The following is a 16,952-nucleotide window of genomic DNA, read 5'->3' on the forward strand; positions in this document are numbered from 1 at the left end:
GAGCAGTAGAAAATTGTACATGTCGTGGGTGAGCTTGAGTCTATCGCAGCTGACATTGAGTGAGAAGCGGGATACACGCTCAACTGTTTGCCAGTCAATCATAGGACACATACAGGCCAACATACAAACAACCATTGCTTTAAACAATTGAGGGTCTTCAGTTGAGCTTACATGCATGGTTTTGGAACGTGGGAAAAAGCCAAAGTACCAGTAAAACACACACAGACACACGCACACACACACACACACACACACACACACACACACACATGAGCGGGGGGATAACATGAAACCTCCACCACACGAAGGCCAGAGAAAGGATTCAAACCCCAGAAATGTGAGGCAGGTCGACAAAGCAAAATTCCGACACACTACTTTGTTTCATTACTATGAACATAATGCTCAATGTTAACCGACACCGCCAAGTGGAAATGAGACAAGAGGCCCTTATTACCAAGACAGCAAGTGCACTTTAACACTGAAAATTGTTTTTAAATTACGCGAATAACAAAAATGCAGTTTGAATACAAAGGCATCACTTGTACTAATATGATAATGTTGATGGCGTAAATCATAGGTGTCAAACTCAGGTCCTGGAGGGCCGCTGCCCTGCATGTTTTCCAAGTCACCCTGTTGCAACACACCTGATTCAAAGGATCAGATCACCAGCAAGCTCTGCGAAAACCTGTCATTGAACCTGTTCATTTGAATCAGGTGTGTTGCAACGGGGAGACTTGGAAAACATGCAGGACAGCGGCCCTCCAGGACCAGAGTTTAACACCTATGGCGTAAATATTACACTTCGGTATTTGGGAGGAAACCGGAGGACCCGGAGAAACCCCACGCAAGCATGGGGAGAACATGCAAACTCCACACAGGGAGGCCGGAGCTGGAATTGAACCCGGTACCTCTGCACTGTGAGGTTGACATGCTAACCACTGGACCACCAGGCCACCCTCTTATCAATTTCAAACAACCCAAAATTGAATAGTATATGTAGAATTATTTTTTTGTCCCCCCCCCCCCCCCAAAAAAAAACAAAACAAACAAACAACTTGACCTCAGACCTGAAAACAACACTGAGATGTGGGAGTTAATTATAAAATTCCTATGAGTACGGTAGTTCTTTTTTCTATTACGGGTATGTTTATTAGGTGCTCCCTCAGATGAAAACTGCGTATCCATCAAAATTTAGCGTAAGTCTTATTGTACGGGTAAATGACTCAGTGGATTCAAGCAAGACGAGAGCCCCAGAAGCTGCACCAAGCATCACATAACTCTGATGTCTCTGTGGTGACAGTGTGCGCACGTATTTTTATTGCCAAGTACTGTACCTTACTGAAAGCACAGAACGGCGGGCTGTCACTCAAGAATGCGTCTTGAAGTCTGCTGTTTGCGCGAAAGATGAATATTTACTACGGTGGAAATGGAAATTTAAAAAGAAAATTCTCTTGCTTCCTATTGCAAACCATGAAAAATGATACTTAAATTACCACAGTGATGCTGTGAACAGATGAATGTTATGTTACGGGTGCAGGGATAATCAGTCGGTCGGATTTTCAATGTTAACACCTTTCAATAGCAGCATTACATGTGTGTTTTTTGGGCGTGCGTACGTGCATGTCTGTGCGTTCTGCTATGTATGTGTCACATAATTGTAATTGCATGGAAGCATGCAGTGTGACATACTATTTCTATAGCCCGATGGGCATTTACCCCACAACTAAACAACTGTTTTGGAGGATAAGTTTCGTTTTTGAAGAAAAACATCGTATTATGTTATATAGTATTACATTAGGCGGCCCGGTAGTCCAGTGGTTAGCACGTCGGCTTCACAGTGCAGAGGTACCGGGTTCGATTCCAGCTCCGGCCTCCCTGTGTGGAGTTTGCATGTTCTCCCCGGGCCTGCGTGGGTTTTCTCCGGGTGCTCCGGTTTCCTCCCACATTCCAAAAACATGCATGTCAGGCTGATTGGACGCTCTAAATTGTCCCTAGGTGTGAGTGTGGGCGTGGATGGTTGTTCGTCTCTGTGTGCCCTGCGATTGGCTGGCAACTGATTCAGGGTGTCCCCCGCCTACTGCCCGGAGATGGCTGGGATAGGCTCCAGCACCCCCCGCGACCCTAGTGAGGATCAAGCGGTTCGGAAAATGGATGGATGGATAGTATTACATTATTATGTAGTATTATTATAGTAAATGGCAGAACAGAATAATACTTTTGTTGTTGGAAATCTTGAACTACTAGATCCATAGCAGCGCTACAAATAAAAGGTTAATGAAGAGTGACCAGCAGAAATCCAGACATTGCCTTACACTGTATGTTCATGTTACATTTTACATAATTATGCTGTGTCATTTATTTCCAACATTGATTGTGTGTTTTAGGCCCTCTCAGGACTTTTCTTCAGCTGTCGAAAAAGCCGAAATGTTGAAGTTGGAAATCATGCTGGCATTGACGTGCATCTCATCAGGTGAAGGGAGCATGCTGAGTCTTTGGCCTCTAGTGAATTCATTCCTCCTCGTCGCTCCTCCACCCTTGATGTAGCTATAGTAACACCAAATTAAAGCAGCAACTTTTCCAAACACTCCCCAAGTTAAAGGTCCAGGTGAGCTCAGAATGCACAGTTGAAGGTGTTTGATGTTCCACGTGTCCTTGCAATAACCCTGAAAGCACAACTTTTCAGTCATCACTCCTGAGACTTAACGTTGGGGCATGCCCAGAGTGCCGAAACCAAATATCTGTTGTGTTTTGTCATGCAGCTACAGATTGGTCGAGCAGTATTAATACAAGCACAATTTTTTTACGTTATCTCTGCTGAGCCTTTTACAGTCCGGAAGGAAAAAAGCCAAAGCATTAGCATGCTGTCAAACTGCTTGTTACTTTACTTGAAAACCATTGCAAATTGTGTCATTTGAAGTCAAATTGGGTTCTAACTCCATTGGTTAAATTAAGTGTTTCAATTTAATTACAGAAATGTGGTGAGAACTCGATATGGCAATTATTACTCCAAAATGACTTTTTATGTGTAATTGGTGTTACTGAATCAACGTCCGACTGAAAAGCAAATATTCCTCAAAATGATGTAACAGCAATGCTAAGTAATGTTGTTTGAGATCATGTGACATCATTGCCACATCATTCTTTTTTGTTTATAAGCCCGTTTTACTCTGATCCTCTTGATGAGGGAGTCCAGTATATAATAACTGACCTTTTGAAAAAAAGGCATTCCGCCCCCACTGTTTTTCTTTTTTATTCACTACACAATAGTGATGCTTTATCCATCCAATCATATTTAATACCACTTAACCGGTTTCGGGTCAGGGGCAAACTGGAGCTTGTCCCAAGTGAGGTGAGTTGACATATCAATCATAGGATGCCAGACAACCATTTACAGTGACATTTACAGCTCTGAATAATGTAGTATTCACTAAACAAACAGGCAAGGTGTGTCAGGAAGTTTCCAGGACTGGTAACACAAAATCTATTGTGTAAACCTACAGACAACACCAAAAACAACACATTTTCCCCTTCGTTGTGGCGCAGACAAGCAACCAGCGCGCCTCCAGAAAGATGGTTTGCTTCTTCCACTGGCCGAAAAGAGGCAAGAGTTGTGGCAAAACCTTAGGGCTGCCCCACTATGACAACACACCTGCATACAATGCTCTGAGCACCTGACTGAAGAGAAACCTTGCTGTCCCGGCGCAACCTGTCTACTCACCCGACTTGACTTTTTGTAATTTTGTTGCCTATTGTTCCAAGCCCAAGTGAGTCGTTAAGGCCCCTGTTTTCAAGATGTTGACAAGATAACGCCCGTGACGACAGAGCTGCTGATGATCCTGTTGAAATCCGTTCAGGTTTCCATGAAAGCGTGGTAAAGAAGGCTCTACAGGAAGCTCAAGTGGGGAACTTCTAGTTTGGTTTTGGAATAAATGTTTTTGTAACTATTTTGTTTTGTGCCGCCAGTCCTGGAACTTTTCTGACAAACTTCAAGTGAGAAGAAGTATTGAAAGTGTGAATGCTTTACTCTGAGTCAGCAGCCAGACAATCATAGAATCTAAACTATGTATATATATATATATATATAGAGAGAGAGAGAGAGAGAGAGAGCGAGAGAGAGAGAGAGCGAGAGAGAGATGCCCAATAGTTTTAAAATAAATTAATGCAACCTAATTTCCTGAAAGCTTTAGTCTTTTACAGGTGACAAAACACTTGATTCAATGTGTATGCAGATAGTGCGCTAATGAGTCTGCATTTTTGTGGTACATTGGCGCACTCTAGTGGAAAATAAACACTTCACGTCACTGTACTCGGCTATAGCTCATCACCCACCAACCATGATGTCATCATCGCAATCATCTTTGGAACATTTAACTTTTATACGATTTTGATGGATGTCCCAGGGCATGGGGAGCTTGTGTGGGGCCACAAAATTATGACTTTGAAGATGCGATGATTATACCTGACTCTATCCATATCAAACATAACGGATTGAAAGAGTTGAAAGTCACAATTTTCCGTACGATTTCGTTCATATATGTCTTCCTTTTAAGAGTTAAAACATTTTAATCACAAACTTTATTTTTAGAGACCGAGCAAAGAGGAAAACGTCAGACTCAGCAGATATGACATCATCAAATTGATTGCTTTGACCATTGGTGGACCTAAGGTAATTTTTTTTTTTTCACCGTATAGCCTTGCTTGTTCTTGACCAGTTATCATAGCAGCTAACACAGCTAGCATATACTCTTGCAAAAAATAAAATAAATAAATCATTCAAAATTTAGCATTAACTTTCAACACCGTTACTTTCAAGTCCAATTCTGTGACTGTAATTAGACTAACGCTAAAATGTAATTATTCAAATGAAATATATATTTTATATTTAGCTGGAAAGAATTTCCATCCATCCATTTTCTGTACCACTTAACTGCACTAGAATCGCGGGTTTGCTGGAGCCTATACCAGCTATCTTCAGGTAGTAGGCGAGGTCCACCCTGATCTGGTCGCCAGCCTATTCCAGGGCACAGATAGACAAACAACCATTCACTCACATTCACACTTAACGACAATTTAGAGTGCAGTCAACCTACCAAATGTATTTTTGGAATGTGGGAAGAAACTTGAGTACCCAGAGAATATCCTTGCAGGAACGGGGAAGGGTGATGCCCAGACTCGAATCCACAACCTCAGAACCGTGAGTTGGACGTGCTTAACAATCATCCGCCGTGTTCTGTAAAGGGTTTGATCAATTCGGTATTTCTTTTAAATATGTGTTGGCAGGCGACCAGTTCAGGGTGCACCCTGCCTCTTGTGCTGACAGCTGGGATTGGCTCCAGCAAACATGCGATCCTAGTGAGGTTAAGTGGTATAGATGGATGGATGGATGGATGGATGGATGGCCCTTCATTCAATCTTGCCCGAAAACAGGATCCTCGACGACGATGACCGGTGGAAGGGAGGTGCTGTGGTGGATATCCCGTTGGCCCCATTCTTTGCACGCTACTGGTGTAAATATAGTGTATGTAGTGACTCGTGGTGTATCGTTGTGGCACAGAAAGTAATGCACAGTAATTACCTTATTTAAATGAGTTGTAGGTCACTTAGCAGAAACAATATGCATTACGGGAAGTTCTATGGAGGGCAGAATGTCAGTAGCATGGGTTTTACAATTGCGCATGCGCCCGAGTGATCGCAAGTCGTCAGGTGCGCACGCGCAAGAAACGCTGAACGTGTCACGCAAGCGCAGTTGGCTTTAGTGCATACTCTATAAAGCCGAGAGTTCTTTGCTCGTTCCACCTTCAGCCATTTTGATCATGTTAGGAGCTGTTGGACGCTGCTGCACCGGGGCACTGCAGGCTATAAAGCCTGGGGTCCACCCCCTGAAGGCCCTCGTTGGATCACCTGCCGTCCTTTCGCGTAAGTTCCTCCAAGCTTGGTGATGTTGGGCGAAATCGCATGCTCAGAAGATGCAATAAAGTGGCTTTCAAAGGGACGAATAAAGCTAGGCTAACCTTAGCTGTTAGCCACACGCTGGCTGCCCTTCCAAGCGGCTTGACAGGCCTTGTGAGTCATTTGTACAGTAAGAGATGAGGTACGGCTCTCAAAAGTACACATAACCCAGAAGCGAATGCACATTTTTGTTCTTGGCAGGTCGCATGTGTTGGACGATGTTTTGATACAAGTTTGGCTGTGCTAGCATAAATGACCTTTCTCGAATGACATGAGGTGGCTGCTCGACTAGCATTATAGGCTGGGCGTATCTGCTTGGTTTCTCGCCCGGAGTGCAACTTCTAAACGTTTCTCAATATGATACATCGAGTGATGAAAACTTATTTTGTTACGCGATTGAGTAGAATGAAAACCTACGGGCAGCTCTCTCAACGTGTTGCCGAAATGATAGCTACGTTAGCGTCGGCTGGATTTCATTCATCTGACAGCTTCAGCTAAAGTCAATCACCTGCGTAGCTTAGTTGCATAATGCGTTTTAAAGTTGATCGAGTGTTAATTTGGGCCTTTATAAAGGTTATTGGGCGGCACGGTGATCGACTGGTTAGCACGTCCGCTTCACGGTGCAGAGGTCTGTGATTCGATTCCGGGCTCTGGGCCTCCTTTGTGGAGTTTGCATGATCTCCCCGTGCTTGCGTGGGGTTTCTCCGCTGCCCTGCCACATTCTCAAAACATGCACAGTAGGCTAAAGAAACACTCTCAATCACAGATTTCAAACCTAAGGCCTGGGCCGCCAGATCCGGCCTGCCACATCGTTTTGTATGGCCCGCAAAAGCAAATCATGTGTGTCAACTTGTATGATCCTTGCAAGAATCTGTACCGGAATGTCAAATTGTCATGTGTAATTAATACCGTTGACATTTTACAATAATTATGTTACCCAGTTGACCCTCACTTGGACAAACTCGTATAGCTGATTGGACTGATTTCAAAACTAGTAATCCATCAATTTGTTGTGTACAAGTAGAGATGATTAAACATTTATTTGGTTTCACTGTCATAACCAAAGACGTAACTCCTAGATGGCCCGCGACAAAAATATGTTTGACAGCCCTGCTTTATATTGTTCCCAAGTGTGATTGTGAGTGTAGTTGTTTGTTTGTGTGTGTGTATTGCGATAGCTGGCAACTGGTTGAGGGTGTACCCTGGAGAATAAGCAGCATGGATGATGGATGGATGGATGGAGGGATAGATAGGGGGTGTTTGGTTCAAAGGACAGCAAATTAATTTTGACATTGGCCCGTAGCTTCCAGATGTGCCGCATTCTTGGTTTATCTGTCCACAGCATGCTGATGTGAATACAAGGTCATGACTGTAAATTGATCGGCCTGGGTGTTTCTCTCACAGGCAGAAACTATGTCGCGCCTGTGGCTGCCGCCAGTGTTGCCACTGGACGCATTGTGGCCGTCATCGGTGCTGTGGTGGATGTCCAGTTTGACGAGGGCCTTCCACCCATCCTCAATGCCCTGGAGGTTGCTGGACGAGAGTCCAGGCTAGTTCTGGAGGTGGCACAGCATCTTGGTGAGTGGCCCGACTTATAACTGTCTTGTTTCTTACAAAGACACGGCAAGTCCGCTCTTGGGGGTTGGGATTAAAGTTGAACCTTGTTTTGTGTAGGTGAGAACACTGTGCGCACCATTGCTATGGATGGTACTGAAGGTTTAGTCCGCGGACAGAAGGTCCTGGACACTGGGGCCCCCATTAGAATCCCAGTCGGCCCTGAAACCCTGGGCAGGATTATGAATGTCATTGGCGAGCCCATTGATGAGAGGGGCCCCATTTCCACAAAGCAGTACGTTCATTTGGGAGATGACTTTCAATATCACAACTTATCATGCATGTCATACAAAGTTTGCTTCCCCAAATGGATTTGCTACCAAGCTATTTTGATTCTCTTTGCAGGACTGCACCCATCCATGCTGAAGCACCTGAATTCACTGACATGAGTGTCGAGCAGGAGATTCTTGTTACTGGCATTAAAGTAGTCGACTTGTTGGCCCCCTATGCCAAGGGAGGAAAGATTGGTATGTGCATGATAAATAGATTTTAATTTGCTGAACGAAATTTAATTGTAAACTTTGGTCATTTTTTTTTTTCAGGGTTGTTTGGCGGAGCTGGTGTAGGCAAGACTGTGCTGATCATGGAGCTGATCAACAATGTGGCCAAGGCCCATGGTGGTTACTCTGTGTTTGCCGGTGTGGGAGAGCGTACCCGTGAGGGAAACGACTTGTACCATGAAATGATTGAGTCCGGTGTCATCAACCTGAAGGACACCACTTCCAAGGTGAGCCGATGTGACAGCCCTCACATTGATAGTTTTTTTTCCTCTCTTTTTTTTAATTTATTTTTTAACGTTTCATGTTCTTCCATTCACATCATCCCCTCCTAGGTGGCGCTGGTGTACGGACAGATGAACGAGCCCCCTGGCGCTCGTGCCAGAGTGGCTCTCACCGGGCTGACTGTGGCCGAGTACTTCCGTGACCAAGAGGGTCAGGACGTGCTGCTCTTCATCGACAACATTTTCCGCTTCACACAAGCTGGCTCTGAGGTCAGTACTTTCTTCAGAGCTGTGATATGTATCGAAGTTGGATTTGGTTTAACTTTTTGACTTGGCAGGTGTCTGCCCTGCTGGGTCGTATCCCTTCTGCTGTGGGTTACCAGCCAACTCTGGCCACAGACATGGGTACTATGCAGGAGAGGATCACCACCACCAAGAAAGGGTCTATCACGTCAGTTCAGGTATGTTCAACGTTCACATTTTATTTTATGAATTATAAAAATAATTCCTCCCTCTCCTTTTCAGGCCATCTATGTGCCTGCCGATGATTTGACTGATCCTGCCCCTGCCACCACCTTTGCTCACTTGGATGCCACCACTGTGTTGTCTCGTGCCATCGCTGAGCTGGGCATCTATCCCGCTGTGGACCCCCTGGACTCGACCTCCCGAATCATGGATCCCAACATTGTCGGAGCTGAGCACTACGATGTTGCCCGCGGTGTGCAGAAAATCCTTCAGGTCCGACGTTTTAATATGAACCCAGCCAAATTGATTGTTGGTTTAATTTACCCCTCATCTAAACTCCTGCAATTAATTTATTTTTGTATTGAAGGACTACAAATCCCTTCAAGATATCATCGCCATCCTGGGTATGGATGAGTTGTCTGAGGAGGACAAGCTAACAGTGGCCCGTGCGCGCAAGATCCAGCGGTTCCTGTCGCAGCCCTTCCAAGTGGCTGAAGTTTTCACGGGCCACATGGGCAAGCTGGTACCCCTAAAGGAGACCATCAAGGGCTTTAAGAGCATTCTTGCAGGTGAGGGTGAAGGCTTATGCATGCCCCTTTCCTGAATGGACCTTCTCAAAATTCTAATTGTTTTTATTTCTTGGTCCTCCTTAGGCGAGTACGACCCCCTGCCAGAGCAGGCCTTCTACATGGTTGGCCCCATTGAGGAAGTGATCCAGAAGGCTGAGAAACTGGCTGAGGAGCACTCCTAAAGGCTTGAACAATTGTACTCTTGTGGAACGAAGATGAAAACAAAGAAATAGGCAAGGGTCCAGCTGTTAGGAGCACTTGGTTTGTAATGTTCAAATACAGATGTGTCTGTCTTGTCATCATGAAGAGTTATATTTAATGTCTCGATTTGCAAAAAAACCCGGATGGAATTAAAAAAAATGTCTGTCACAATTCGTCAGCTGTATTTCCTATAAGCCAGTCTTGTACCTATGCTTACCACCAGATGGCGCTCATGAGCCATGTCAAGCAGCCATCATTGTGAACGGCTGTGGCATAAATAAAATGACAAACTAATAGCATGTGTCTTTGTTTTGTGTAGTGCAGCTGCAGTCTTAACAAAACAACATTGCAATCCAATGAGGTTACCCACAAATGTTGTTAACTTGGACAAGTATTTATTTGTTTTATCTGGAAGAGGGTACTTCGCAGGATATTAAGAGGGGAAATCTTGCATCCTTGTTTTTGTAAAATGTACAAGGAAATGTGATCATGCTGCATGGAATGCTTTTTATTGACCTACTGAGTCGTATGTACCCCCCAACCTTTAACACAGGCTTATCACCAAGGGGATGTACATTGGCCTGAACATATGCTTCCTTCAGATAAGGCCTTCAATATGGCATAGCATAACCATGGGAGAGACAGTTGGGGAGAGGGAGGGAAGGAGAGCGAGAGAGGGAGAACTAGTTTTATAATTTCAGTAGGGAAAAAAAAATAGGTACACATTTCTTGCAATTACATTTTGGGCACAGACTGCTATATCAAATGGTGTTTAAAATATTCTTAACACCTTTTATTACATTGACTTGGCAATCGGAATGGCTTCTCTGCTCAGAATGTAGCCGGAGACGCAGGTTGGCATGTAGGAGAGCGGCAGCCAGAACAATTTTGCATCCCATCCTGGCGAGTAGCGGGTGCGTGGCCGAACGGCCGAGACCGCATGCTCCATACAGTTAACCACCTTCATCAGGTCTGCGTCTGATAGCTTTGCAACTTTATCTGTTAAGAGTGCTAATGCTGTAAAGGGTGGAGGAAGACATGTGAAACAACTTTTCAAATTGGAACAAGTACTTGAATAAATAAGCCAATCTTACATTTCTGAAGGTACTCCGGTCCATAGTCGTCTCTGACCTCCTGCGGCATCTTGTCCCACACCGACTTTACGTTCTTACTCAAGATTGCGGCATCAGTCACGTTGGTTTTGAAGAAGCCCGGTTCAATGCAGAGGACCTTGACACCAAAGGGTGCCATATTTAGCCTAAGGGGCAAAAGCCGGTCTCATCAGTGCTAGTTTGCAAACTCTCAAAAATGTCCTATGTCCGCAGTATCACCTGAGGCTGTCGTTGAAAGCTTCCACGCCGTACTTGGACACCGTGTACGGGCCCCCGGTGGGACTAATTCTCCCAAACACACTGGCCACGTTGACCACCCTGCCCCTCGCCTTCTTGATGAGCGGCAGGACGCTGAGAGTCACCGCGATCACCCCGTTTAGGTTCACATCCAGCATGGACTTGTAGTCATCAATGGTCAGCCAGTCACACGGGGCCGAGGGCACAGACACACCTGCATTGTTCACTATGGCCCACAGGCCTGAGAGGGCACATGAGGAAGTCAGTGTAGATTCAGCGCATAGCAGCCTTTAGAAAATGAATAATGATTCATTTTGACCTGAAGCTGACCCGGCATTATTAGGCCTCAATGAGTACGAGAGCTTTTGAAAATGGATGGCTGTGGACAAGTGCGGCATCCGTTTCTACAACATGGTGGGGAGGAGGTAAAACCCCATCATCCATCATTTTCAACAGCACTTTTCCTTTTCAAGGTCACGGGGAGCTGCAATCTATGCCATTTGAATTTTGGACAAAAGGCAATCAGTCCTGGGGCGTATAAAGACAGACAGACCTCAATTCAGACTCACATTCATGCCATCACTGGATGGGAACTGAACCCGCTCAGCCTAAAAGGAAGCCAGTCATGAGCCAAGCATGACACCATCAGTGATTGGGACAACTTGGCAAGTCTTCAAATGAATAAAATGAAAGCAGTGCACCTTCCAGATATCTGTTTTCTGTGCTGCATGATGGATATTTTTGCTTATCTTCGACGGTGACGATCACTTAAACAAATGATTTATCAACCTCTCTGTAGTTGCATGTACTGTGTATCATAGATCAAGGATTTTCAAATATTTTGGATCCAGGACCCCTTAAATGGGAGACATTTTGCCAAGGACCTTCCTCATAATCCAAATGATAAATAAAACTACCATCATCACCTCTTAATGCCATAGGAATGAAAAAGTTTCTTATTTTCCAGAAAAAAAGTTTTAAGGTAATCTTGTATTTTCTTCAAGTAAAAAAAAAAATAGTCTTTACAAGGACAAATATGTATTACGTTGGGATGAGAAGTTGTAATCATAAGAATAAAACAAGTGATATTTTGCCCATGATGATCACAGCACTGTATGAGAGTATTTGATAAAAATCAGGGAAGGAAGTCATATTTCCTCTTAAAAAAATACATGTTTTCTTTCATAACATTTCACCTTTTATTCTGGAAAAGATACGATTATTCTCTAAAAAAAATAGGGCTGTGACTACAAAAAAATATGTCTTTTGGTTCTCAGTTGTCCGAAAAAAATGGGACTTTATTTCTCAAATAAATGCCTTCAGTTTAAAAAAAAGAGACAGAAAAAACTATTCATGCAAAACTCTCAGGTGTGAAAACAATATGAGTTTTAAATTGCCCAAATTAAAGCTCAACTAGGGAGAAGGAATGTGTTTATGTGTGTGTGTGTGTATGTGTGTGTGTTTTATTGACCCCTGTTGCCATCTGTATTTATGCACTTTTTTAAATGATACAACAATAATTTCTTCAGAATTGTTTTGCAGACCTCCAAGTTACCACTCGCGAACCCCAGTTTGGAACCCCTGTCACAGAAGAGATATGACAGGTATAACAAGTCTATTTTGAGATACCTGTAGTCAGGAGGAGAAACTACAGATGTTTTCCAATAAAGGGAGTATAATAATAAGTTATCCAAAAAATACCTGTAAATACTTAGTTGAAGTACAGATGCCTGACAAATTACAGAAACAAAGTATTTGTACTTGGTTATTTTCCAACGGTGCTGCACACTCACCACGCTGCCCCACTTTGTCCTTGATCATCGCTGCAACTTTGGTGACACTTTCATTCGATCGAACGTCCAGATGTGTGGTGGTCAAGTTTCCGGAGCACGACTTCCTCAGCTCTTCCTCGCCCTTCTCCGTGTAGCAGGAGGCGATGACTCGGAAGCCCAGTCTGTCCAGGTGACGGGCCAGGAGGTTTCCAAAGCCTGTGTCGCAGCCGGTGATGTACACATACTTGTCGCCCTTGTCAGAGACCCTGGGCAGCTCCCTGAGCCAGCGGTACACGTAGTAGAACACGACGAGTGCCAGGACGTACAGATACATGTCTGCAGAGAGCAGACATCCGGCTGTTTACTCGAGAGCAGCGTGTTATGCAACAAGTACTGCAATTTTGAACAGTTGGTATGCCTTCAATTGTTTCAGGTCATTAGGTGCGTTCTCATTTATCCTGAAGTTTTACCCAGAATCTAAATGCGATCCCCTCGTGCATGGGCAGTGTGAGGCAAATTGTGCAATCAATTAGGTGCAGGATTTGAATTACTGCGGTCAGGCCAGCGTCAACTCACAAAATTGAAGTCAAACCAGCCGCAGTTGACATAGAAAATAAAGTCAATGTTAGCTCTACATCAATTATTAAAATTTCATGTGATTTAAAAAAAAAATCACACATAAAAAAAGAATTGTACGTATCCCGGAACTAGACCAGGTCAAGGGAACACGAGGCCACCCCAGGTACCCCAACCACAGTACTGTACTTCCAATAAGATCTGATGTTGCTTAATCTCCAAGCTTTTGAAAAAATAGTGAATCGTGAAAAAAACAACATTCATTATATTTGAGGGGTAAATTCAGGGTTACCTTTCGTATAAAACAGGCTTGTGTTAAGAATAAGAATGAGTTATAAGTTCACATGCAAAATCAGATTTTAATCAGGAATTTTGTATTCATGCAATACATCACAGGAAAAAAGATAATGGTTGATTTACTGTAGTCAAATTATGACAACCAATAATTACCATGGAAACTGTATTTTCAAATACAACAACAGATCTATACACAAGTATGTCCCCCCAGGACTAGACTGATTGTAAGATAAATAAGGTTCGATCGTTGAAATTGCCGATTTCAGCAGTTTTTTTTAAACTCATTCAGTACCAACCAATTCTGGACCAAGTCTGAAAAGACGTTTAAAAACGTCTTTGGGAGTGAATGAGTTAAATGCAAAAACAAATCTGAATGAAAGGACAAAAGTGCTGATTTTTATAGCCCTTTTATTTTGAAATGTAACATCAGATCTTAATGAAAGTATTGTGGTTGGTTACCTTGGGTGGCCTAGTGTTCCCTAGGTCTGGTTGCGGGATAACTAAAATTCAATTTTATATGATTTTTATTTTTTATTTTTTAAATCAGGTTTAAAGCAGGCATGTCCAGCTCCGGGCCTGGAGGGCCACTGTCCTGCCTGTTTTCCAGCTCTCCGGGCTGCAACACACCTGATTCAGATGATCAGCTCATCAGCCAGCTTTGAAGCAGCATTAGAATGATCTTGATTATTTGAATCAGGTGTGTTGCTCCTGGGAGAGCTAGAAAACAGGCAGGACAGCGGCCCTTGAGGACCGACTTTGGACACCCCTGGGTTAAAGCATAGGTGTCAAACTCAGGTCATGGAGGGCCGCTGTCCTGCATGTTTTCCAAGTCTCCCTGTTGCAACACACCTGATTCAAATGAACAGATCATCCGCAAGCTCTGCAGAAGCCTGACATTGAACCTGTTCATTTGAATCAGGTGTGTTGCAACGGGGAGACTTGGAAAACATGCAGGACAGCGGCCCTCCAGGACCTGAAATGTCAGATTTCAGAGGCCTTTTATTTTGAAATGCAACATGAGATCTTAATGAAAGTATTGTGGTTGGTTACCTGGGGTGGCCTAGTGTTCCCAAGACCTGGTCCGGTTGTGGGTACTGTATACCTAAAATTCCATTTTTAATGACTTTTTTTTTTGAAATGTTATTTTAATGAGGTTAAAGAGTCGAAATGTCAGATTCCAGAGGCATTTTATTTTGAAAGGCAACATTAGATCTTAATGAAAGTACTGTGGTTGGATACCTGGGCTGGCCGAGTGTCTGCAGTGAAAACGTTCGTCTTGTATTTGTTGACGAAATTGTCCATCAATTTAGTTATCGTATCGACGCATGACTTCTATTTTTGTTTTCGTTGAAAAAAAGTGCGACGAAAAGAATGACGAACATTTTTATTCAAGGAACACCGGATCAAATGGTATTATTTTTTTTAAACTTAGAGATCTCCCCAAAAACCAGCAAACTTGGGCTTGTATTAAATATTTAGCTTTGTTGCTACCATGTTGTTGACCAGTGTGAAATCAATTGAAACAATTTAAGCTTTGAAAAGCAACATTCAAAAATTAAATGCTGACCTTATTTGAGACATGTTTTACTGCAGCTCATAATTGTAATAAGGCTAATCTTTTTCGGCTTCATATTTTTCTATCCCACTCTGGGCAAGGATTGCCTCACCAGTCGCGAATCTCACTGAACGTCAGTGGGCAGAATGTACTTTACCCCCCGAGCGCACACATTATCTTGAACAGCATCTAACTTGACTTCACATGGGGAATTCATTTCTGACTTTGCCACTCAGATTGTTCACCATTGCATTCCGTGGGCTTTCATCACATTTCCATTCAGTCATGAGTAACGAAACAACTTTCCATGTAGCCCTACTATTACATCTGAAATTAGGATATGATTTGCAAATTTATTTCATAAAACAACATCCAGCTAGTGTTACAAATGTTTAAATTAACACGTGGTGTTAAAAGTTGTATACGTGCAGTTTTTTTTCATCATGTTGCAAAGAATCCTTTCTTAGCAAGTGGACAAGAAGCAGAAACACAAGCACAATATCTTACCGGTGAGCAGGAGGTGGCCCAGAACACTGAAGCGCTTGAACGTGGAGATGTCCTCTGGCCTATTAATGTATAATCTCTGTTTATAACTTTTGAAACACCCCTTTCATTCTTTTTTTTCTCAACACACTTGCAGAATGGCGCCCCTTGCTGTCAAAATAGCTACACTGCAAGAGAGAGACATGATCTTCAACTCCCTTAGTTTACACGATTCTTATTTCATGGATGGAAGATATGGCAATGTAACACAAACACTTTGGTTTAAAAGTAATACTCATACATAGGTGTGGCCACAAACCATCGCCAAGCAACAACAGTTTCCTAAACCTGCTGCCTTGTAAACAACGGTAAATGGAGTGGGGTTTTTTCTACATCACATGATGCAACGAGCCTGAGAGGCTGCAGCCACTTGGATTTGTTTATGTTTGTATTTCCTCTGTCGACTTGTTACATCCTTAGGCGAGCATACAATCCAGTGGACACTCCTCTCCAAAAGTACTGGAACAGTGAGGCCAATTCCTTTATTTTTGTCATGTAGACTGAAAGGATGAATAAGATACAAGAGAAGAACAATTCAGATTTAATCTCCAGCTATTTATAGCCAGGATTCACTTAAGTTTAATGTGAGCACACAAATACTGGCACAGACAGACTTAAAATGAAGTGAGTAAAATTTATTTTTGGATTTAGTTCCCTGCTTGCATTAACTGCATGAAACCTGTCATCCATTGACATTAGGCCTATCATCTCCCCGCCATCCAATCTTGTGATGCTTGGCAAGGCTTTCACCACAGCCTTTGTATGTATGTTATTTGGTTTGGGATGATCCTCTCTTCCCTCACGCAACATTGGGGAGTCTGGAGATTGACCTGGCCTGTCTCAAATGTTCCACGCCTTGAGCCTGATGATCCCAATTTCTGTTTTGGGTCTAATCTTCCCATTCGATAAATGATTTCCAAAACAGTTTCATTGTAGCTTTCTTTAAATTAGCAGGTAAAATGTTTCTGAAGATTTTTGAGATCATTTTGCTGCTGTCATCACATCTTACATTCAAGATGATAAGTAAACCCATGCAAGCTCAACTTTTTTGTTTCACAAAGTTTTATCATTTACATCAATTAATGATTAATCTTTGTCTCATAAATCAATAGAACATTGTCTTAGAACTTTTGCAGGTGTTTGTGTAAATTATCTGCAAATTCTAACCTGGCCTTCACTTACTTATTGGTTGTGTTTTCTTCTCGTGGAGCATCTGTACATCTTGTTCATGTCCTGCGCTCTCAATTTGTTTCTGTCATCAACGTTTATAATCTTCCTTGATCTGCAGTGTCTGTTACTTAGTAACATTGTGCTTTCTTTCTTCTTCAGGACATTGCAAAT

The 16,952-nt window shown here is 43.1% G+C and overlaps 2 protein-coding genes across 2 annotated transcripts; one reads left to right on the plus strand and one right to left on the minus strand.

Annotated features, from left to right (window-relative positions):
* The first annotated feature begins 5,749 nt into the window (after positions 1-5,749).
* LOC147211314 (ATP synthase F(1) complex catalytic subunit beta, mitochondrial) lies at positions 5,750-9,813 on the plus strand. Its single transcript, XM_086125587.1, has 10 exons — positions 5,750-5,916; positions 7,354-7,527; positions 7,624-7,798; positions 7,909-8,030; positions 8,106-8,290; positions 8,396-8,554; positions 8,623-8,745; positions 8,810-9,022; positions 9,117-9,318; positions 9,403-9,813. The coding sequence occupies exons 1-10, from the start codon at positions 5,814-5,816 to the stop codon at positions 9,498-9,500; spliced, it is 1,554 nt and encodes a 517-aa protein (XP_085981713.1). The 5' UTR covers positions 5,750-5,813; the 3' UTR covers positions 9,501-9,813.
* Positions 9,814-9,892: 79 nt separating this feature from the next.
* On the minus strand, positions 9,893-15,684 carry LOC147211315 (retinol dehydrogenase 7-like). The gene is made up of 5 exons (XM_086125599.1): positions 15,576-15,684; positions 12,662-12,976; positions 10,851-11,109; positions 10,614-10,777; positions 9,893-10,536 (listed from the first exon to the last, which is right to left on the minus strand). Exons 2-5 carry the CDS (start codon positions 12,972-12,974, stop codon positions 10,316-10,318), a joined length of 957 nt encoding a protein of 318 aa, XP_085981725.1. The 5' UTR covers positions 12,975-12,976; positions 15,576-15,684; the 3' UTR covers positions 9,893-10,315.
* Positions 15,685-16,952: the final 1,268 nt, after the last annotated feature.

This window comes from Hippocampus guttulatus, chromosome 1 (genome assembly GCF_054856545.1).
Source record: "Hippocampus guttulatus isolate MCC_2025c chromosome 1, RoL_Hgut_1.0, whole genome shotgun sequence".
Lineage (NCBI taxonomy): Eukaryota > Metazoa > Chordata > Actinopteri > Syngnathiformes > Syngnathidae > Hippocampus > Hippocampus guttulatus.

Bases quoted from the DNA above. Each gene is read 5' to 3' on its own strand.
- LOC147211314 (XM_086125587.1), top strand. From the start codon at position 5,814: ATGTTAGGAGCTGTTGGACGCTGCTGCACCGGGGCACTGCAGGCTATA. The intron at 5,917-7,353 runs GTAAGTTCCTCC...TTTCTCTCACAG, and splicing joins ATCACCTGCCGTCCTTTCGC to GCAGAAACTATGTCGCGCCT. The intron at 8,291-8,395 runs GTGAGCCGATGT...ATCCCCTCCTAG, and splicing joins TGAAGGACACCACTTCCAAG to GTGGCGCTGGTGTACGGACA.
- LOC147211315 (XM_086125599.1), bottom strand. From the start codon at position 12,974: ATGTATCTGTACGTCCTGGCACTCGTCGTGTTCTACTACGTGTACCGC. The intron at 11,110-12,661 runs GTGAGTGTGCAG...GTGCCCTCTCAG, and splicing joins GGACAAAGTGGGGCAGCGTG to GCCTGTGGGCCATAGTGAAC. The intron at 10,537-10,613 runs GTAAGATTGGCT...CACCCTTTACAG, and splicing joins ACCGGAGTACCTTCAGAAAT to CATTAGCACTCTTAACAGAT.